The 23,675-nt window shown below is 50.9% G+C and overlaps 1 protein-coding gene across 1 annotated transcript in view; it reads left to right on the plus strand.

Moving 5' to 3' along the window:
- The window catches only part of FADS2 (fatty acid desaturase 2), a 37,416-nt gene that overhangs the window by 8,337 nt on the left and 5,404 nt on the right, over positions 1 to 23,675 (plus strand). The window contains 6 exon segments of the mRNA NM_001145087.1: positions 906 to 1,016; positions 3,671 to 3,868; positions 3,961 to 4,062; positions 11,478 to 11,603; positions 20,628 to 20,688; positions 21,069 to 21,145. Coding sequence (NP_001138559.1) covers positions 906 to 1,016; positions 3,671 to 3,868; positions 3,961 to 4,062; positions 11,478 to 11,603; positions 20,628 to 20,688; positions 21,069 to 21,145 — 675 coding nt within the window.

Raw genomic sequence — 23,675 nt, forward strand, 5'->3', positions numbered from 1 at the left:
GGACATTCTATTGCATCCCCTCAGGCGCGCCTGGTGCCAGCTCATCCCTAATAGAAATGCTAGATTTTTTATGAGATAATTAATGTAATATGCATAATGTGTATAGAAAAAAGCTGGAAGGAAAACTGCTAACATATTAGCAATAATGATCACTTTCTGGGTGATATTTATTTTCCTCTTTATTCTGCTGTGCCTTTTCTAACTTGACCAAAACTCAGCACATTTTTACGTTATAATTGGGGAAAAAAAGATTAAAACGTTTATCATTATAGCAGTGTTAGAGTTCGGAAAGTAATGAAAATAAAGCAAGGCATAATCCAGCTATCTTAACATGTATAATAATAGCCTAGATCATCCCAGGCTTTTTTTCAGGAATGCTTTTTACATAACTCTGTGTTTATTTTTTGTTTACTTTATCTGAGCACATTTCCAATGCCATGGTAGTATTTGGTCTTGTTCTTTTCATCGATAACCCTGGATATGAAGGTGAGGAACTTACAAGAGGTGGTGGGTGGTGCAGTTTGTGCACCATGCAAGGCACTCAGCTCACGCAGTTGAGGCTCAAGTCCTCCCTGAGCCCCATGTCTTCCTGGTGCGCCTTCCTGGAGGGTCACCATTTCCTGACTTGCCCAAAGGCAGCCTGTACAGCTATCCACAAACCCCTGGGGAGTTTAGCATGCCTGTGCCGGCACAGAAGTCCAGGTGGCTATTGCTGTTGGCATTGGGCACTAAGGGCTCTGTCCTGGAAAAATGCTGGAGACAGCATTTGGGGCCAGATCACAGGAGACCCTGTTTGGTGTCTGGGTGCACACATGGAGCTGCTGCTGGTTGAGCACTGTCCTCCTTGGGGCCCGAGAGCAGACAGAGGTCGGGTCTCAGCCTCACCACTGCCCTCTGCTCTCCAGGATGCCTTCCGCGCCTTCCACCCTGACCTGAAATTCGTGGGCAAATTCTTGAAACCCCTGCTGATTGGTGAGCTGGCCCCAGAAGAGCCTAGCCAGGACCACGGCAAGAACGTGAGTCGGGCTTGCAACCTGGGTGGAGGTGGAGAAGAGGCTGGGGGTGGCTGGGAGTCTGAGAGAGGCTCCCCTCACCCCAGGACCGGTAACTGGGGCTGGGGCAGGCAGGGGTGCTTTTGTCCTGGAGGAGCCACTGTGGATCACCTGTGGTCAGGGAGGGCCTCAGAGCTTCCCTGGGAGCTGGGATTTGACAACAGCTAGTGGCGTCTCCTCTCTTCTAGCCAGTTTCACTTTCATTCTCCTCCATCCCTTTCCAGAAAGGTGCCAGATGACAATCTAGGGGAAAGACAGGACAGAAACACTAAAAAATGTCATTTAATGACAAGAGTGGCTTTGGGGTCTGGGAGCACCTCTTTGAGAAAGAATGGCCATTTCCTGGTCATTGCTTCATCGTCTGCAGGTCAGACACTCTCCTGGGTGCTGGGTTTCCAGGACAGTGACGTGTGAAAATAGCAACCCCTGAGGTTTCACGGGCTGTTTTGTTCAACAATGAAGTCCCCATGTAAATGGTGGAGCAGTGTATAGAAGGAACTTGGGACAGGAGGCAGGGGCAGGGCAGGACGGGGAGGAGAGTGGTTACAAGGAGAGGAGTGGTACCCACAGGGCATGACCAGGGTGGTCATGGAGGTCCCACTCTGGCCTCAGCGAGCCCTTCCTCCTCTTGTTGCCAGCCTGGGCTGGACCCCTCTGCTTAGCAGAGCCAGGCCAGGACCAGGGTCTCTCCTGGCCTGGACTCTTGGCCAGTCCCCCACTGCCCCCATTGCCTCTGGCTTTCCTGATGAGCTGCAGGCCACCCTGCGGGTCCTCCAGAGGCCAATGCCCCTACTCTCACATTTCCCTCCATGGTATATGAGATCACCTGCCCTGTACCCATGCCAACCCATGCTTGTCCCCTCCTGCCTCCTTTGCAAGTCCATCTCCCACTCTCACCCCCCGGCACCTCCTGGCCTGCAGCTTACCCAGCTTTGCTTGTCCTGCCCTGTAGCTCCCTCCTCCATGGCCTTGCTCCTTGGCTCTGTCCATTGCTCTCCCTTTGTGCTGCAGATCCTGCACCACTTAGCACCCAGGCTCCCACCATGTGCCACCAGAACCACCTTTCATAGCACCCTGGTCATGCCCTGTGGGTACCGCTCCTCTCCTATTATCCACTCTCCTCCCTGTCCAGCCCTGCCCCTGCCTCTTGTCCCAAGTTCCTTCTTTCTCGCAATGCCATTGTGTTCCCAGGGCACTCCTTGATTCTACTTCGCCTCCCTGGCTCCATGTGCCCGGGGCTCACAGCCCCCTCCTTCCTACCTCAGCTCGCCCTCCTTCCTACCTCAGCTCGCCCTCCTTCCTACCTCAGCTCGCCCTCCTTCCTGCCTCAGCTCGCCCTCCTTCCTACCTCAGCTCGCCCTCCTTCCTGCCTCAGCTCGCCCTCCTTCCTGCCTCATCTCGCCCTCCTTCCTACCTCATCTCGCCCTCCTTCCTGCCTCAGCTCGCCCTCCTGCCTCAGCTCACCCTCCTGCCTGCCTCAGCTCATCCTCCTGCACTAGTTTGTGTTGCCCCAACTCAACCCCTCAAGACCCAACAGTGCGCACAGAGCAAGTGGTGCTCTGTTGGGTGGTGGAAAATGCAAGTTTTCTTTTTCTTTTTCTTTTCTTTTTTTCTTTTTTTTTTTGAGACGGAATTTCACTCTTGTTACCCAGGCTGGAGTGCAATGACACGGTCTCAGCTCACTACAACCTCTGCCTCCGGGTTTAAGCCATGCTCCTGCCTCAGCCTCCCAAGTAGCTGGGGTTACAGGCGCCTATCACCACGCCTGGCTAATTTTTGTATTTTTAGTAGAGATGGGGTTTCACCGTGTTGACCAGGCTGGTCTCAAACTCCTGACCTCAGGTGATCTGCCCGCCTCAGCCACCCAAAGTGCTGGGATTAAACTTTTCTTTTTTAAAAAAGTGTGGTTAACCATTTTAGTCATTTGAAGTGCACAGTTCAGTGGCATTAAATAAGCACATTTACATTGTTAGGTAACCATCACCGCCATCAGTTCTCATCTTCTCCAAATTGAAATTCCACATCCATTAAACACTCACTCCTCATTCTCCCACCCCTCAGCCCCTGGCAGGCACCATTCTACTTTCTGTCTCTGAATTTGACCTCTCCAAGGACCTCCTGTATATGGAATCATACAATATTTGTCCTTTGGTGACTGGCCTGTTTCCCTTAGCATGATGTCTTCAAAGTTCACCCACATTGTAGCATGTGTCAGAATTTCCTCCCTTTTCAAGGCTGAGTAATATTCCATTGCATGGATAGACCAGGTGGTGTGGATCCATTCATTCGTCATGAGATCTTCAGGTTGTTTCTACCTTTTTTCCCATGTGAATAGAGCTGCTATGAACACAGGGTGTACAAAATGCAAGCTTTTGAGTCAAAGCCTTTTTCTGTCACTCTTACCTAGCTGTGACAAATATACAGGGCCCAGGGCTGTGTGGGGCATGTGGCAACAGCACCTATTGTAGGGACTCCTGCAGGGTGGAGGCTTGTGGCTTGGCCCCTCTTGCCACAGCTTCTCTGGGTTGTCCATTGGCTGTTGAAATGGCAGCCCGAGACATATGTTCCCTCCAGAGTGGCTGGTGGCTGAATCCTTTCCCTGTGCTCTTGGTCAACAGTCGAAGATCATTGAGGACTTCCGGGCCCTGAAGAAGACAGCTGAGGACATGAACCTGTTCAAGACCAACCACGTGTTCTTCCTCCTCCTCCTGGCCCACATCATTGCCTTGGAGAGCATCGCGTGGTTCACTGTCTTTTACTTTGGCAATGGCTGGATTCCTACCCTCATCACAGCCTTTGTCCTTGCTACCTCTCAGGTGAGGCGTGACACCCTCACCTCTGCCAGCTAACAGAGGCCTGGTGCCTGTTTGCTGAGGCTGTGACAGCTTGTGTGACCCTGTCTCCCCAGGCCCAAGCTGGATGGCTGCAACACGACTATGGCCACCTGTCTGTCTACAGGAAACCCAAGTGGAACCACCTCGTCCACAAGTTCGTCATTGGCCACTTAAAGGTAAATGTCAGCAGCCCTGGGCATCTGTCCTGTTGGACAGCAGTTGAGACAGAGGGACCAGGATTCCTCTCTGCTCAGTGCTCTGAGGCTGCAGGGTGACAAGGCAGGTGTGCCTATGCTGTGGGCCATGGTGACTCTCTATTCTGCTGGCTTCCTGAGCCCCGTCTCTGGATCAGTTCCGACCCATGAAGACACAGTGTACTGCTCACTGTGAAGACAGGCACACCCTTTCTTGTCTGTTGGCTCAGTGGATTGTATTGTTTGATGTTCCTTAGCTAAGGACTCATCTAACAAATCTGTTTTCATTTGGGGACAGTAAAGTAGCAGTTTTTTGTTTTTGTTTTTTTGAGACAGAGTCCTGCTTTTGTCACCCAAGCTGGAGTGCGATGGTGTGATCTTGGCTCACTGCAACCTCCACCTCCAGGTTCAAGCAATTCTCCTGCCTCAGCCTCCCGAGTAGCTGGGATTACAGGCACCTGCCACCATATACAACTAATTTTTGTATTTTTAGTAGAGATGGAGTTTTGCCATGTTGGCCAGGCCGGTCTCCAACTCCTGACCTTGTGATCCACCTGCCTTGGTCTCCCAAAGTGCTGGGATCACAGGCGTGAGCCACCGTGCCCAGCCAGTAGCAGTCTCTTTTGATGAGTTGGTATGCTTCCTTTCACTGGGGATATGAGCTCTTTAATACATTGTGCTGGGTCTAGTGGCACACACCTGTAATCCTAGCCACCTGGGAGGCTGAAGCAGGAGAATTGCCTGAGCCCAGGAGTTTGAGACCAGCCTGGGCAACATAGTGAGACCCCCATCTCTTAAAAAAAAAAAAACAAAAAAAGAAACACATTATGTTCCTCTCTTCCCCTCAGAAGCCAAGAGGTACAAAGCAGCATTTGAAACAGCAACTATCTTTAGTCTGTGTTTTTGGTGCACCCATTCTTTCCTTCCTCATCTGGCATTTATGCTTTTATCTTTATTTTAGCCTTCTGTTATATATGAGTCCTTTATGTTAAGCCACTTCAAATACTCTTTGGAAATAAGCGTGGTACAAAAAGTAAATGTCATCCTATAAGGCCTCAGATAGGGGACACCAAACTATGGAATGATCAACTAGCCCAAAGGACAAAAGCCGTTAGAAGCGCAGGAGTTAAGGAAGTTCCACTCTCACCTCCCCCTAGATGAGGAAGCAGACCACACAGGCTCAGCACGTTTGTAGAAAGACGAGCTGGAATTGCCAATGGCCTTGTTCTGATCTGATAGGCATTATCTCCTCAGTTTTGAAAATGAGTCTTTGCCGACTTGCTGTCTGAAATAGACCGTCCCCATCCCAACCCAACCCAACAGTACCTGCTTCCTGAGAAAAGCGGGGTCCTAAAGACTCCATCCCTCCACACCCTGGCAAGGGAACAGCTACATGTCGAGTGTAGCTGATCCCCTCTTCCACCCAGACCACAACGGGGCCCTTGGCTTGCCAGCTGCAGATCCCATTGGCGGCCAACCACCCCTGAGCTGGTCACCAGTTTCGCAGCGAGCAGCTTGCCTGGCCCTGAGCCTGAAGTGGCCTGAGAACCTGGTCTCTGTCCAGAATCTCAGGGGCAAAGGGAGAGGGTGCACATAGTGCAGTGCTTTGTTTCATTTTATACTCTTCTCTGTTGGATCAAACCCTCCTCAGTATGGCAAAGTAACATTTAACTCCTGACCCACGTTAGCCCTCACACACTTAACAAAGATGGGCTGTGTCCTGCTTCCAGATTCTGGGCAGGGGCCAGGCAGTGGGGACCGTTCCTATCCAATGGCCCTCGGTCCTTGAGGGGCCCCAGAGCACAGCTCTTGCGTCAGGTGGGAGATGGGGCCAGGAGAGAGGACTGGTCTCTATGTAGAACGTGGATGACAGCAAATAGCGTCCTTGGGTTTGGGGATGTGGGCTCCACTCATGGCCCGCAGCCCCCACTGGCTATGTCCTTGGTGCTGTGTCACAGAGCCAGGCCAAGGACATGGACATGCGGCTCACTCAGGGGTGCCCCAGAGTAGGGAGGTCAAGCTTGCTCAAAATTGGCTCCAACACTCAGCAGGTGCACAACCATGGAGAAAAATCTTGTAGGTCTGTGTCTCTTCCCATCACTGGGAAAAAGGGAACTGGCTGCAGGGAGGTCCTCCAGGGCCTTGCCAACTCAGATGTCTTATCACAAGCTGGAGAGACCTGTAAGTAGGTTACCAGGGGCTGTGAGAGGCTGGGACCCCCTTCTTCCTGTTAGCTGCACTGCTAATGGGATTTCCTGGGAGTTCTCCACATCCTGACCTTCTGTTTGCCTTCAGCCCGTGTCACGCCCAGCAGACATTTCTTCCAGAGTGTGATCTTTTACAAATATTATTTTGAGGTTAAAACTCTTTCATAGTTCAGCACTGTACTTAGGATAAAATGCAAACTTCGACCAGGCACAGTGGCTTACGCCTATAACCTCAGCGCTTTGGGAGATCAAGGCGGGAGGATCGCTTGAAGCCAGGAGTTTGTGACCAGCCTGGGCCACATAGCAAGACCCTGTCTCTACTAAAAATAAAAAAAATTAGCCAGGAGTGGTGGTGCATGCTTGTAGTCCCAGCTACTGGGGCGGCTGAGGTGGGAGGATGGCTTGAGCCTGGGATTTGAAGGCTGCAGTGAGCTGTGATGGTACCACTGCACTCCAGCGTGGATGACAGAGTGAGACGCTGTCTCTAAATAAACAAATGCAAGCTGAAAGGCCCAGTGCCATCTGGGCGCTGCATCTGTAATGGACATCACCAGCCTTTCTGCAGCCTCATCTCAGGCCACCAGGGCCAGGATTAGAGTAAAGCAAGTAAGACATTCGCCTAGGGTATAAAATCTAACGGGACACCAGACAAATTCAGTTTTCAAGAAAAATGATGTTTTAATGCAACGTGGTTTGGTTTTATTTTTTTGAGATGGAGTTTCACTCTTGTCACCCAGGCTGGAGTGCAATGGCGTGATCTCAGCTCACTGAAACCTCCGTCTCCCAGGTTCAAGTGATTCTCCTGCCTCAGCCTCCCAAGTAGCTGGGATTACAGGTGTGTGCCACCACGCCCAGCTAATTTTTTTGTATATTCAGTAGAGACGGGGTTTCCCCATGTTGGCCAAACTGGTCTTGAACTCCTGACCTAAGGTGATCCACCTGCCTCAGCCTCCCAAAGTGCTGAGATTACAGGCATGAGCCACGGTGCCTGGCCTGCAATTTGTTTTTTTAAAAAAACAAAATTAATGCAAAAACAATCCACAATGAACAAAATATCAAAATTTTAAATAAAGATCAGGATGAACTGAGGCAAATGGAAAAGCATGCACCCCTCTATACATGTTCGTGTGTCAATTTTTAATGGATGGTTTTTTTTCCAGAGCATTAAAGTAGTTGAAAAAATATTTAACAATGAAGAAGTTGACGTATTAAAAGTCATAACGTTCTAAGTGTAAATGCTTTATTTATACCAAAACAGAGTTTATTATACTTTTGCTTCATTTGAATGTAATAAAAAATCAGTTAAGGCTGGGTGCGTTGGCTCGGCCGGGTGTGGTGGCTCAAGCCTGTAATCCCAGCACTTTGGGAGGCTGAGGCAGGTAGATCACTTAAGGTCAGGAGTTCGAGACCAGCCTGGCCAACATGGTGAAACCCTGTCTCTACTAAAAATGCAAAAATTAGCCAGGTGAGATGGCGCGCCTGTAATCCCGGTGCTCGGGAGGCTGAGACAGGAGAATCACTTGAACCAGGGAGGTGGAGGTTGCAGTGAACAGAGATTGTGCCACTGCGCTCCAGCCTGGGCAACAGAGTGAGGCTCTATCTCAAAAATTAAAAATTAAATTAAAAATTATTTAAGCTAATCGCTTGGTTAACGGAAACCATCAAACTCAGCAATTCTTTCCATTGAAAATGAAATGAGGCCAGGCGCGGTGGCCTGTAGTCCCAGCACTTTGGGAGGTCGAGGCAGGCAGATCACAAGGTCAGAAGATCGAGACCATCCTGACTAACACGGTGAAACCCTGTCTCTACTAAAAATACAAAAAATTAGCTGGGCGTGGTGGTGGGCGCCTGTAGTCCCAGCTGCTCGGGAGGCTGAGGCAGGAGAATACTTGAACCCGGGAGGTAGAGGTTGCAGTGAGCTGAGACCGTAGCACTGCACTCTAGGCTGGGCGACAGAGCCAGACTCCATCTCAAAAAAAAAAAAAGAAGAAAATGAAATGAGGCAAAAAGTAGACTTTGAAAATATTATCGATGAATTTGCTTCCATTAAAGCCAGGAGTGCATGTTTTTTTTGTTTGTTTTTTTTGTTTGTTTTTTTTTTTGCCTCAGTCTCTGATATGGCTCCGCCTAGCACTGCTGGTCACAGTTATACCAAGGAGCTTTCCTCTGGCTTCTGGAACATTCCACACTCCCCCTTCCCCTCCCAGGGCCTCCCCTAGGCTCTTCCCTCTGTCAGGAAAGCACCCCTCACTCTGCCTGGCCAACTTCTCCAGCTGCATGGACACTTAGCTTTCCTGGCTCCAGCTCAGTTTGGATTTGGTGTGATGACGCCAGACCCTCCCTCGCAGCTCCCTGAGGACAAGAGCTTTGTCTCTTGGTTCACCTCCCAGGCAGAGCATGGCAGCTGGCTTAGGGTAGGCAATATCTGCACCACATTCTGGAAACTAGGAGCTGGCCATTGTTCCAGGACAAGGGGGGCTTCCCGGTGCTCGGAAGGAGGGGCTCTTGAAGAACAAGCAGGGCTTCACCTGGCGAAGAAGAATGGAAGAGAAGCCGGGTGCGGTGGCTCACGCCTGTAATCCCAGCACTTTGGGAGGCCGAGGTGGGTGGATCACCTGGGTTCAGGAGTTCGAGACCAGCCTGGCCAACATGGTGAAACTCCATCTCTACTAAAACTACAAAAATTAGCCGGGCATGGTGGCGGGCGCCTGTAATCCCAGCTACTCGCAAGGCTGAGGCGGGAGAATCGCTTGAACCTGGGAGGCGGAGGTTGCAGTGAGGTGAGATCGTACCACTGCACTCCAGCCTGGGTGACAAGAGCGAAATTCCATCTCAAAATGAAAAAAAGAATGGAAGAGAATCACAGCAGAGGAGTAGCATGAACAAAAAATGCTTTCATTACATCTCATCCCGAGTCCAGGGAGAGCCGGGACTGCCCCACCTCACTGGCTCCTTGTTGTCGGCCCGTCTTGCTTTCCTCCATCTATTTGCTCAATAAACATCTCTGGGTTGGTATCCTCCAAACATCAAGCTTGCTCGTTTCGTGCCTTGCTTCTCGGTTTCTTTGTGCCAGAGATTTTTCCATTTGATTCTTCCCAGGAATTTTGTTCCTTTTGACAACAAACACAAATGCGTCATTTGATTCCTCAAGCCTCTAAGCTTTCTTTTTCTTTCTTTCTTTCTTTTTTTTTTTGAGACGGACTCTTGCTCTGTTGCCCAGGCTAAAGTGCCGTTGGTGCGATCTTGGCTCACTACAGCCTCCGCCTCCTGGGTTCACAGGATTCTCCTGCCTCAGACTCCTGAGTAGTTGGGATTATAGGTGCCCGCCACCACACCCAGATAATTTTTGTAGTTTTAGTAGAGATGGTTTCTCCATGTTGGCCAGGCTGGTCTGGAACTCCTGACCTCAAGTGATCCACCCACCTCGGCCTCCCAAAGTGAAGACTCTAAGCTTTCACTCTGACTTTTTTTTTCTCTCTCTCTCTCTCTCTCTCTCATGGGTTTTGAGGCCTGCCTGTTTCCAGGGGCCTGAGGTCACTGCAAAGGTCGCAGCTGTCCATTGCTGTTCCCACCCATGGCTATTTGTCCATAGACCGTGTTTGTGCCAAAAGCATCTCCCAAGTGAAATGTTTGTTTAGCAGATAGGCATTTTTTGCAGACCCTTAGCCAAAGCATTGATCTGGCAAGAGCTCACCAGAATAGTCGTGATGCTAAAGGGTCAGGAAAGTGTGTTTTCTTTCATCTGTCGCTGGGCAACTGCTGAGGGCCATGCCTCTGAGCTGAGGAGATGGAAATCTGCAGCCTCAAAAGAAATATCCATGTTATGCATCTTGTCTCATGGGATCCTATTTGAGTATTAGAAACAGGAAAGTTCTTTTTGTTCATGTTAGCAGTTTTTTGTTAAGCCCTCCCTCCAGCCTTCCTGGTGTGACATGAATCTCAGGACCCACCCTCAGCATAGCAGCACAACTGCAATCTCCAAATGCTTTATTGAGATACAGTTATCCCGTTCCTCTGTCGCCCAGGCTGGAGTGCAGTGGTGTGATCTCTGCCTCCCCAGTTCAAGTGATTCTCCTGCCTCAGCCTGCCGAGTAGCTGGGATTACAGGCGCCTACAACCACGCCCGGCTAATTTTTGTATTTTTAGTAGGGACGGGGTTTCACCATGTTGCCCAGGCTGGTCTTTTTAACTCCTGACCTCAAGTGATCCACCCGCCTCTGCCTCTCAAAGTGCTGGGATTACAGGTGTGAGCCACTGCGCCCAGCCAGTTTTCCCATTTAAAGTAGACAAATCAATGACTTTTAGTATATTCACGGATTTATGCAACCATTGTCATAGTCAATTCTAGAGCGTCTTCACTATGCTCAAAAGAAATCCCAGGTTTCTTAGCCATCACATCCCAACCCCCTCACTCCCTCCCCTACCCCAATCCTAGCCCTACACAACTGCTCAACTTTCTGTCTCTATAGATTTGCCTATTCTGGACATTTCATGTCGGTGGAATCATGTGATATGTGGTCTTTTGTGGCTCCTTCCTTCCCTTAGCACGTTTTCCAGGCTCATCCGTGTTGTAGCAAGTGTCAGTGATTCGTTCTGTTTTATGGCACAGCCAAACAATATTCCATCGTGTGGCTAATCTGCACTTCATTCACCCACTCATCTGTTGATGGACACTTGTGTTGTTTTTGCTCTTCTGGTTCTTTTGAAGAATGCTACTATGAACCTCCTCTATGAGTTAGTGTGTGGACATGTTTTCATTTCTCTTGGATATACACTCAGGAGGGAGATTTCTGGGCCACATAGCAGGGACCACTTCTCTCTATCCCTGAAACCCCGGCTTCACCTCGCACAGCTCTGGCTCCACACCTGGTGGTGGAGAGGCAAAGACCAGCTCCCACACCTGCTGGAGCATTCATTATGTGGTCCCACAGCAGCATGCCTCACCCGCCATCATTGTCTCATGATCGGGGAAACGGAAGCCTAGAGAGATAAAGTGACTTCACTCCATCTGGGGCTGGCCCATGCTCTGAGCTCAGTCATGGCAGGGCTGGATTCTGACCTTGTGGGGGCCTGAGATGCTGTCCCTGAGGGTTGAAGGTGCTGGGAACTGCTCGTAAGCAGGGCCTGTCACAGGTGAGCTTGGTTCTCTGGTGGCCTGTATGGGTCATCCCAACCCCTCTCTCCCCACAGGGTGCCTCTGCCAACTGGTGGAATCATCGCCACTTCCAGCACCACGCCAAGCCTAACATCTTCCACAAGGATCCCGATGTGAACATGCTGCATGTGTTTGTCCTGGGCGAATGGCAGCCCATTGAGGTACAACTAAGGGGATGGTGTTGACATAGGAAGTGTTTGGCCTGGGTGAATGGCAGCCCACTGAGGTATGACTAAGGGGATGGTGTTGACCTAGGAAGTGTTTGGCCTGGGTGAATGGCAGCCCACTGGGGTATGACTAAGGGGATGGTGTTGACCTAGGAAGTGTTTGGCCTGAGCAGGGAGCCGGGAAGGAAGCCTAGAGGGCCAACGTTCAACCAGCCAGGTCTGCATCTCCTGCTACACAGACACCTCTCCTAGGTACCCTGAATTGTTCCGGCTGGAATGTATGTGGAATGGCCTCACCTGTAAATACGGGACTCAGCTCCTCATTAGAATGGTAGATGCCTCCCGCCCGCCCTTAGGCCAGGAAGAGCATTTTCTGGCTTGTTTCTTCCCAGGGTAGAGGGAAATCTTGTTCCAGTTCAGCAGGAAGGCAGGATTTCAGGGGCTCAAGCTTGGTTGCCAACCGACTAGCTCATGTTGAGAAAACCTTATTCAGAGAATCATCATCCTGTACACTGGGAGGAGCCTCAACATGGCTTGGTCCAATCTGCTTCACCAGTGGATGTGAAATTGAAGGTTGGCGAGAGGATGGAACACATTCACGGTCAAGTAATTTATTTGTTTTTTTCTGAGATGGAGTCTTGCTCTGTTGCCCAGAGCGGGAGTGCAATGGCGCAATCTTGGCTCACTGCAACCTCCACCTCCTGGGTTCAAGCAATTCTCCTAAGTAGCCTCCCAAGTAGCTGGGATTACAGACATGCACCACCATGCTGACTAATTTTTATATTTTTAGTAGAGATAGGGTTTCACCATGGCCAGGCTGGTTTCGAACTCCTGACCTCATGATCCGCCTGCCTCAGCTTCCCAAAGTGCTGGTATTACAGGCATGAGCCACCGCACCCAACCGAGAGTCATGTAATTTAGTGGCCAGTCTAGGGTGAGGCCCCAGACCTTATGATTGCTAGGCCATTGCCTTCCATTTACTACATCATCTTATTCTCATATTAATTCATTGTATTACTACAAATATAGAACATACTTGGTATAAACTTTTAAGCAGTATAGAAATATCCAGAATTAAGACATGAGTCTCAGCCTGGGCAACACAGCAAGACCCCGTCTCTAAAAAATCCAGGCATGGTAGCATGTGCCTAGTCTCAGTTATTGGGGAGGCTGAGGTGGGAGGATCCCTTGAGCTGAGCCCAGGAGGTTGAGGCTACAGTGAGCTATGATCACACCACTGCACTCCAGCCTGGGTAACAGAGCAAAGCCCTGTCTCAAAAAAAAAAAAAAAAAAAAAGTGAGTCTCTCAAACCTCCTCTTTGCCCCAAATTTTATGCCCTTGAGGGTAACCACTGTTAACAAGATGCTATATAGTCTTCTAGATATTTTTATGTATGTATAAACATGCATATATCTGTTTCTTTACAAACAAAAATTTTAGGCCAGCTGTAGTGGCTCACACCTGTAATCCCAGTGCTTTGGGAGGCTGAAGTGGGAGGATTGCTTGAGCCTAGGAGTTCAAGACCAGCCTGGGCCACAAAGTGAGACCCCATCTCTGCAAAAAATACAAAAGATTAGCCAGGTGTAGTGTTGTGCGTCTGTGGTCCCACGTGCAGGGGAGGCTGAGGTGGGGGAATCACTTGAGCCTGGGAGCTCACGGCTGCAATGAGCTATGATTGTACCACGGCAGTCTAGCGGGGACAGAAGAGCAAGATTCTGTCTCAAAAACAAAAAAAGAAAAAAGAAAAAAGTTCTACCTTGTATCCTGCAACTTGCCACCTCTACGAATGTGGACGCCCTTCCCCACCAGTTCATGTAGCCAGGTCTCATCTCCCTCTAGCCATATAGTATTCTGTTGTATTTCTGAACCATAACAGGACCTATATTATTTTATAAGGCAGAAAAATTGAGTGTTAGTCATTCATAATTTCTTTCTTTCTTTTTTTTTCTTTCTTTTTTTTTCTTTCTTTTTTTCTTTTATTTATTTATTTATTTTTTTGAGACAGAGTCTCACTGTCTTGCCCAGGCTGGAGTGCAGTGGCGTGATCTTGGCTCACTGCAACCTCCGCCTCCCAGGTTCAAGTGATTCTCCTGCCTCAGCCTCCTGAGTAGCTGGGATTACAGGTGCACACCACCACGCCTGGCTAATTTTCTCATTTTTAGTAGAGATGGGGTTTCACCATGCTGGCCAGGCTGGTCTTGAACTCCTGACCTCGTGATCCACCTGCCTCAGACTCCCAAAGTGCTGGGATTACGGGTGTGAGCCATCGTGCTCGGCCCATAATTTCTTTTGAAGTAAAGCCCCAACAATGCATCCCACAAAAAGTGTTCTTATTTAATACATTCTTTTTTTTTTTATGTAGAGCCTCTATCTCAGGGCCTAATTTACAAGAAAAAAAATAAATATATTCGCTGCTTTTTGGAAATACATTAATAATGAAAATGAAGGTTTAGAAGATCCTTGTGGCTTTTATGCAGATCTCAGGAGCCACAAAGCCATGCATAGAGTAGGGTTCAATCAGCATTTGCCAAGCGAGGCCAATTTTCTCTCACTAAGGAGTGGCGCCCTGAGTGAAGTAGTATTCCCGACAGCGTTGGCGCCTAAGGCTTGGAACGAGGCGAAGAGACAGCCTGGTTCCCCAGTTCTGGTTTGTATGCCCTCTTCTTATTTCATTTCCACCCGTGAGGCGATCTGAGCAGTAACATGGATTTTTCTGTAACATGGCCAATTTGCAGGAAATTAGCCACAGTTCTGTACTTTGGAAGCCTCTCTAAGCTGCCAGGGATTCTATTTTCTGCCAAAGTACAGGCTATTGTTATTCTTCTAGGAAACCGTTTGCCAGCTTTAATTAGAGGTGTCTAGATAACGGAACTGGTGAACTTGAGGTCTTCTGATAAGTGGGGACAAAGGCTTCGCTGTATCGGGGAGGCTTTGTGGTGTAGAGCTGTTGGCTGTCCTGACAGATGTTCTCTGTGTCTCTAACAAAGAAAGTCTAGTCCCGCCAGCTGCACTGGCACGAAGGCGTCTTTCTTGTGTGTGGTGGCCAGAGAAGCCTCTCCTTTCCCAACATCTTCTCACCCCCGACACTTCTGGAATGCTGGCTCTGGGGCAGGAGATGGGGGTGGGAGGCTGTGAGGATCTGGTTGGCCAGTTACCAGTGGCATTTGGAAGTCCCCAGTCAGTGCCGCAGTGTTCTGGAAATCCCCTCTCTCACTCATGGGGAAAGGACTGGTGCTTCCCGGGTTCCTGGTTTTTGGCCTGTGCTGGGTCTCACAGGACCCGGCTGCCCTGGAGGGAACTCTAGTCTCTTGATGGTGACGGTGGGTCTGATGGGACTTGTCACATGCCAGTCCCACACACCACAGCAGGGCCAGGTGGGGCGGCCAGGCCTCAGGGTCTCAAGCCGCTATCCCAGTCTCCAGAGCAAGGACACCGGCCAGAGCTCCTGTCTCTGGGGACAGATGAGCAAAGCAGCCCAGCCAGGCGGCTCCAGCACGTGGAACCGTGAATAGCATGTGCTCGGCAGTAGAGCCCTTTCCCTCGTTTTCTGCCTTTTGGTCTTATTGATGCTGTCCAGGAGGATTCTTTTTGTCATATGTAGCAAAGTATATTCACTTCCCGCAGAGATTCATTTCTTGTGTGCTTAGAAAGTTCTTCATACATATGATTTTCAGTTCTTTAAGGTTTCGTGTTTCGATCTTTAACTTCTGCCAAACGGGGTATGGGTAGGATGATATTCGGCTTTCACTCTTCTCCAGAGTCGGCCAGGTTTCCCGGCAGCCCCATGAGGTGGCATTGCTTCTCCATTTGAGGCAGTGAGTGCTCCTGAGCCCGGGCTTGGCCTGGGCTGGGCTGTCTGTCATCTCCCAGGCCACCGTCTGCATGACTTGGGAGCCACACTCACTCATTCATCCTTGGCACTTAACTCATTGGAAGTTCGTAGTGGGGTGCCTTTCCCCTTCTCTTTCTCTCTCTCTCTTTTTCTTTTCTTTTCTTTTTTTTTTTTTTTTTTTTTTTTTTTTGAGACAAGGTCTTGCTCTGTCACCTCAGCTAGAGCATAGTGGTGCAATCTTGGTTCACTGCAGCCTCAACCTCCTGGGCTCAAGCTGTCCTTCCGCCTCAGCCTCCCGAGTAGCTGGGACTACAGGTGCATGCCACCATGCCTGGATAATTCTTGTATTTTTAGTAAGATAGGGTTTCACCATGTTGGCCAGGCTGGTCTTGAACTCCTGACCTCCAGTGATCTGCCTGCCTCAGCCTCCCAAAGTGCTGGGATTACCAGCATGAGCCACTGTGCCTGGCCAAGGTCTATATTTCTTTATATGTCTCATGGATGTTTCTTTTAAAACACAATCCTTATCCATTTTATATTTTGTCCTCATGATTGGGGGTTCTCTGGTACTCAGGAAAGCAGTGGATATTGCGGTAGTTATCTTCATTTTCTTTTTTTTTCTAAATTTTTGTTTGCATGGCCTTCCGATGAATGGGATAGTTATCTTTTGTCCCGCTAGTGTCCACTTATGTCTCTTCATAATTCTAGTTGTGTTTCGGTTGATTCTTTTGAGTTTCCTGGGTAGATGATCATATCCTAGAAAATAATGAAAATGTAGTCTCTTGGCCAGGCGCGGTGGCTCATGTCTGTAATCCCAGCACTTTGGGAGGCCGAGGCAGGCAGATCACGAGATCAGGAGATCGAGATCATCCTGGCTAACACGGTGAAACCCTGTCTCTACTAAAAATACAAAAAATTAGCTGGGTGTGGTGGCACACACCTGTAGTCCCAGCTACTCTGGAGGCTGAGGCAAGAGAATCGCTTGAATCCGGGAGGCAGAGGTTGCAGTGAGCTGAGATCGCACCGCTGCACTCCAGCCTGGGCGACAGAGTGAGACTCCGTCTCAAAACAACAATGACAACAGCAACAACAACAACAAACAACATAAAAACAAACCAAAAAAAACATGTAGTCACGCTAGATTACCTGCCTGCTTGCCTTTCTTTCTTTCTTTCTCTTTTCTTTCTTTCCTTCCTTCCTTTTCTTTCTTTTTTTCTTTTTCTTCCTCCTTCCTTCCTTCCTTCCTTTTTCTTTTTCTTTCTCCTTCTTCCTTCCTTTCTTTCTTTCTCTTTCTTTTTCTTTCTCCTTCTTCCTTCCTTCCTTTCTTTCTTTCTCTTTCTTTCTTTTTCTTTTTCTCCTTCCTTCCTTCCTTCCTTTCTTTCTTTCTTTCTCTTTCTTTCTTTCTTTTTCTTTTTCTTTTTCTTTCTCCTTCCTTCCTTCCTTCCTTCCTTCCTTCCTTCCTTCCTTCCTTCCTTCCCTCCTTCCCTCCCTCCCTCCTTCCTTCCTTCTAATCTGGATGTTAGTGTAGTCTCTTTCTTTTAATAGCTCCATTCTGTTGTCTGCTTTGGGTTTTATTGCATTGACGGGAAATTTCAGAGCTGGGTTTAATAGCGGTGATATTGGCAGCAGTCTTGTTTTGTTCTTCTTTTGCCATATCCTCGTTTTCTGAGGGGGTTGGTGAGGCCATTATCCCAGTAGCAGTGTAAATGGGCCTCAGAAGCCATGCCATGCCTGAGATCCTCCTCCTCCTCCTCCCATCCGGGAAACCACCTCTGCTGCCCTGCCTGTCTGAAGCTAACCTCCTGGGCTTCCTGCTTCAGGCAGACCTTCATGAACAGGCCTAAGCCACCCATCCCACCTTGGGAGACACAGGCCGCCCTCTCAGGGACCTTCGACTGGGACCTTGCCATTCTGCTCCTGCTGGGGAGGTCGTGCTGCCTGTTTCTCTCTGTGTGTGAGTTTGCAGGTTCCCAGAGTCAAGAGACTGGGCTTTGCGACAGCTCCCCTCCCCCAACCCTCCACGGACAAGGAGGGCCCTTGTCATTCCTCAGACATTTTGTTCCAAAGCTGAAAGGTCCTCTCCACATGGCCCGGCATCCTCCAGGCCTTCATCCAAGCCTGGCCTTGTGGTACACAGAGAGACCCAGGACAGGAGAGTCAGCCCCGCTGCCAGGGTTGGCTGCACTCCCTCCCTCGCCCCTGGCCTGAGTCCCCGCCTATCAGCCGCAGCCTGGGAAGGCGCCGTCCCTGGTCAGGGGGAGGTCCATGTGTGCCACCCACACCCTTGGCCGCAGCCCAGCCAAGTGAAAGTCGTGTGTCTTCCTTGCCTCTTGGGCTTTCTCTGTGTGTGTGACGGGGACTCCTCGGGAAGAGGAGATGTGTGGGGTCCTCCACTCCCCACACTTGAAGCTCTGAGCCCCCAGTAGGGAAGAAGCCTGACTCTTGTTGACTGAGTCTGTGGGCTGGACAGTGCGATGGGCAGTGTGCGTGCCCAACGTCACTTAGTCCTTGCTTAACCCGTGAGGCAGGAGCTGTCATCGACCCCTTTCATGGATGGAACAACTAAGGCCTAGAGACATGAAGTGACTTGTTCAAGGTAACAGCTAGGAAAAGGCAACACCACTGTCCAAACCCAAACCGTCTGGCTGCACACCACAGCTTCGGAGTCCCGGGGACCCTTGCGAAATACGTTTGTTGGGTAGCCCCAGCTTTCTGATCAATTAAACAGCCAGGCACTCACCCACCCCCCCCAGCTTGGTGCATTCTAAAATACCTCTCCCTCCTTTCCCTGCTCCCATGACTTAAATGGCAAAGCTCTGGCAAAGAACCGAGCGTGGGAAAGATGAGAGCAGAGAGTTAGCCACAGGGCAGGGCTTGGTATCCCAAGCCCACAGTTGTACTTTCTGGTTTGGGAGGGGAGTACTGGCCATCTCCCAGCAGACCCGCTGCAGCTGAGGCCATTGAGATGGGGGCAGATGTGTAATGGTATGTCACCATACACATGCACATACACGCGCATGACTGTGATAAGCATTTCGCTCACCGTCCCACAGAGGCCCACTCTGAGGCCTGCTGCTGCCTGGCAAGCAGGGCCCCCTGGCTCCCGAGGGTCATTCTGGGGCATTAAAGGGGTGCACACTAGAGCCAGCAGTGCTTACCAGCGGAGGCAGCCCCTGTAACCTCTGTTGTCCACCCAAAGGCCACCATCACCCATGAGAACAGAGTGCCTACTGTGCACATGCAGCTCCAAACAGACTCCCCAGGTGCCTCCCAGGCCCCCACAGCAGCGTGGCCAGCCCTCAGTCCCTCCATAGGATGCCCTGGCCCCTGCTGACCTGCCTGGGTTGCCCTCTGTGCTCACTTCCGAGTACAGCCGGCCCAGCCCAAAAGGGATGGGACGCCGTGTGGGACAGAGATGCAGTGGGGAGGAGCTCTTGGCCAGAGCTGGAGACACTGCACGCTAAGGCTGGGGCTGTGAGCCTGCTCCCTCTCCTCGGGGAGAAGCTTAGAGCAGGACCCAGAGGCCTGTTCTGTGAGCCACTGCAGGCCTCCGAGACTGGCCACCTCGAGGGCATGGTCTGCAGTGCTGGCTTCTCCAGCGCCTCCATCGACTGGAGACTCATGAAAGGCTCCTGTGAGGCCTCCTGGCTCGGACCTCCCCGTGGCCGGCCTCAGCCCTGGCCTTAATGATAGTCTTCCTACAAGTGGCCGTCCTTTCTGGGAATGGGTGAGATCCTTGCCAAGGCCCAGGAGGCCACACAGAACAAAGGGACTGTTTCTGGGGGTTCTTCGGCTGGGCGTGCTGTGACCACGGCCATTGGTGCCAAGATGCAAGTGTTGGGGACAGAGTGGACCTGGTTCCCACCCACAGCCTCCTCCCTCAGGAGTCCGTGCTCTCCCTGTGATTTGGACAATCACTTCCCTCTGTGTTCTCACCTGGATGACGGGCGCTGGCCTAGGCGCCATCCAAGGTTCCTTCCCTCTGTAACTCACTTGGACCTCCTGACTGCAATAAGTAGGACTGGACACTGTTGGAGGAGGCAACTGTGGCCTTTGGATCCAGGTGTATAGGGAGCACTTAGCACCTGTGCCCATGTTCTCATTGGCTCCTCTTACCGACCACTGATTCGAATGCCAGACAAGGCTCAGCAAGGCTAAGCGACTCACGCAGTCTCAGCACTGGTGAGAGGCAGAGTCGGCTCGAGCGCATCTTCAGGCTCCAAGCCCAGCCTCCCCACACTGCAAGCAAGAGGAGCAGGTGCCACTCAGTGAGCAGTATCTTTTGGTCTCAGTCCTGAAAGAGCAGGGTGGGCTGGTCCCTAGGGGCTGGACCATGGAATTAAGGGCTCCAGGTCCCCTGGAACCGTGGTTCCTATGCCTGGCTCACACTGAGTGGCCTGAGCAGCTTTGGACAGTGACGATACCCAGGACCCAGCCCAGCCCTCCTCCATCAGAGCCTCTGGGCATCAGGCTGCCCAAAGTGCAGGCTATGATGGGGAAAAAACAGGTGCCTTCATGGGGACCTCAGGTAGCCAGATGTGGCCTAGGAGTCTGTGCCATGGCCTCCTCTGTTCTGTCCTCAAGGTTAGGCTCCAGCTGGGGAGGAGTGATTCACTCTTGTAAATTACAGGGAGGCTCCAGGGAGGAAGATGCTCCCAGCCTGATGACTGGCAGCAATTCTGGGGCCCTTACCTAGGTTCTCCCTGCCACAGTGGGCTCCAGGAGCTCTCCATGGTGACCTAGCAGCTCCCCTGGGTGCTTATGCCCCGCCGAGAGTTGCTCTGTTGCCTATTCATTCAACAAACATTTATTTAGTGCCTGTCACATGGGCTCAGAGTCAGTTTTTTGGGTTCTGATCCCAGCCAGGGCCACTTCCCATGGCCTTGGGCCATGGCTTAATGCTGAGCCTCAGCCTCAGAAGCGCCGGCCTTGCAGAGGATTGATGCCATTGGGCCAGCACTCAGCTAGGGCTGAGGAAGCGTTGGTCACTGCTGGCTGCAGAATGGGGAGCCCAGAGGGCTGGAGGGGTCCCAGGCTTGGTGGGCCCAGGGTGCAGATTGACAGGAAAGGGACAGTGGTGTGCCCTGAGTAGAGAGAAGGGATGGTGGCTGCAGGGCGGGTCGAGGAGCATGGGAGGCTGGGAGCTGAGGCTGCTGGGTGCTCATGATCTCTCCTCTCTCCTCAGTACGGCAAGAAGAAGCTGAAATACCTACCCTACAATCACCAGCACGAATACTTCTTCCTGAGTGAGTGCTCAGCACCCTGAAACCACTCCTGGTCCCTCCCTTCTCCCCAGAGTGGCGTCTCTCTCCCTCCTACCTGACATCTTTTCCAGGTCCAGAAAGTGACACTAACCTTGTTAGAAGCAGGGGCCACAGCAGCCATCCCCTGCAGATCCCCTCAGCCCATGTTACAGGCCAGGTGGGGACACAGGCTCAGAGAGTCCCAGGGGTGACGCACATCCTCGAGGGCTCCCAGCCTTCTCTGCAGGCCCCGGGGTCCCTGGCTGCTTCTGCTCACGTCTGCAGGGCTGGCCCCTGTGATCAGTGCTGGGCCCGGGTCCCCCCAACCTTCCGGCACAGGCGGGGTGAATGGATGCCTCTAAGTGCCTGTCTCTCTCTTGCAGTTGGGCCGCCGCTGCTCATCCCCATGTATTTCCAGTACCAGATCATCATGACCATGATCGTGCACAAGAACTGGGTGGTGAGTCAGGGACACAGCTGGCTTGGCATGGGGAGGAGGGTGACTGGGACAGGTGGACCTGGGGACCCTACGCTGCCTCCTCGGGTGCCTCAGTGGAGCCTGCGAGGCCCTATGCATCTCCTCCCTGGGGTAGCTGCCTCTCAGGAAAGGACTGCCCCTGGGGCCACCAGGACCCAGTCCTAAAGATCTCTACTCTCCCTCATACACAGGGAGTCCACTGGGGCAGCCCCTGCTTTTGTAGAGCCCCCCAATAAGTTCTCAAAGGCAGCATGATGAGAGGCAAGTGTAGCCATCTTCCTTCCCCACTCCCTGCGGGCCCTGAGGCCCATGAACTGGGTCACCCCACAGCCTGGTCAGAAATCGGAGCAGCTGGGCATTGGCCGAGAGGACAGGTGTGTTCGTTTGCGGAGACCGTATGACGAAGCACCACGAACTAAGCGGCATAAGCAGCAGCGATGTGTTTTCTCCCAGTTCCGGAGACGGGAAGTCCAAAACCGAGGTGTTAGCAGGGTGGATTCCTTAGGGCTCTGGAAGGCTCTGTTCTGGGCTTCTCCTTGGCTGGTTGATGGCTTTCGCCCTCCCTCTTGGTACATCGTCTCTCTGCATACCTGTATCTGTATCTGTGTCCAAATTTCCCTCTTTAAAAAATTATTTTGTTTATTTATTTATTTCTTGAGACAGAGTCTCGCTGTGTCACACAGGCTGGAGTGCAGTAGCATGATCTCGGCTCACTGCAACCTCCACCTCCTGGGTGCAAGCAATTCTTGTGCCTCAGCCTCCCAAGTACCCGAGATTACAGGCACCGGCCACCACGCCCGGCTAATTTTTGTATTTTTAGTAGAGATGGGTTTTTTCCATGTTGGCCAGGCTGGTCTCGAACTCTTGGCCTCAAGTGATCTGCCTGCCTCAGCCTCACAAAGTGCTGGGATTACAGGCATGAGCCACCATGCCCGGCCTATTTTTTTATTTTCCTTTTTTCTTCACCAAAAGTGGATACTTGAAAATTTTCCTTTTTTAAAGTAGGGACGTTGCTCATATTGCTTTAGGGCCCATTGTAATTACGTCATCTTTTTTCTCCCTTTTTTTTTTTTTTTTTTTGAGACGGAGTTTCGCTCTGTCGCCCAGGCTGGAGTGTAGTGGCACGATCTCGGCTCTCTGCAACCTCTGCCTCCTGGGTTCAAGCAATTCTCCTGCCTCAGCCTCCCAAGTAGCTGGGAATACAGGCGCCCGCCACCACGCCTGGCTAATTTTTGTATTTTTAGTAGAGATGGGGTTTTACCATGTTGGCCAGGCTGGTCTCGAACTCCTGATTCGTGATCCACCGCCTCAGCCTCCCAAAGTGCTGGGATTACAGGCGTGAGCCACTGCACCCAGCCGATGTTATTTGACAATTATCAAAGACTAAATTGTCACTTTCTGAAATGCTTGCCTGAAATCCAGTCTTTCTAAGCAGTCTCTTTGCCCCTCATGCTCCAACCAATAGCTATGGGAAAGTTTTTCCTCTCTTAACCAAATGTGGGCTTGTTTATTGATTACTGTTTTTTGTTTGTTTGGTTGGTTTTGAGATGAAGTTTGCTGTTGTTGCCCAGGCTGGAGTACAATGGTGCAATCTCGGCTCACTGAAACCTCTGCCTTCCAGGTTCAAGCGATTCTCCTGCCTCAGCCTCCTGAGTAGCTGGGATTGCAGGCATGTGCCACCATGCCTGGCTAATTTTGTATTTTCAGTAGAGATAGGGTTTCACCATATTGGTCAGGCTGGTCTCAAACTCCCGACCTGAGGTGATCCACCCACCTCAGCCTCCCAAAGTGCTGGGATTACAGGCGTGAACCACTGTGCCTGGCCTATTGATTACTGTTTTATCGCTTGCTAACTGAAGTTGTCCTTTTCACCTTGACTGTGAATTTAAGAGCAGCCAAGTCAAATTTTATCTCCAAGTCTTAGACCCATATATCCAATCTAACTCCATCTAGAGGTGTCCCAGCCATTTCAAATCCAACATATTCAGTATAAGTCCTCTCCTCTTCTCCCACAACCTAATCCTTTTCTGATGGTCTCCATGTTAATGAATGGCTCCATCATCCACCCAGTGGCTCAAGTTAGAGACTAGCATCATTATGTTTTTTCCTTCCTCATACATGTTACACCATCTCCTTGCCTCTAGCATCCAATCCTGTTCTAACTCATCAATGGCCTATTGCTGGGCACAGTCGCTCATGCCTGTAACCCCAGCACTTTCAGAGGCCGAGGCGTGCAGATCATGAGGTCAGGAGTTCGAGACCAGCCTGGCCAGCATGGTGAAACCCCGTCTCTACTAAAAATACAAAAAATTAGCTGGGCATGGTGGTGGCTGAGGCAGGAGAATTGCTTGAACCTGGCAGGCAGAGGTTGCAGTGAGCAACCTCTTGTTTTGTTTTTGACTGTGCTTGTTCCCTAAGGAACAAAGCATTAAACAGGAAAAGAAATCACCCTGTGTTCCTAAAAGGAGATGGCAGAGTGGGGACAATGTGATGAGCCGTGGGGCTTTCAGAG

Source organism: Papio anubis, chromosome 12, assembly GCF_008728515.1.
Source record: "Papio anubis isolate 15944 chromosome 12, Panubis1.0, whole genome shotgun sequence".
Taxonomy (NCBI): domain Eukaryota; kingdom Metazoa; phylum Chordata; class Mammalia; order Primates; family Cercopithecidae; genus Papio; species Papio anubis.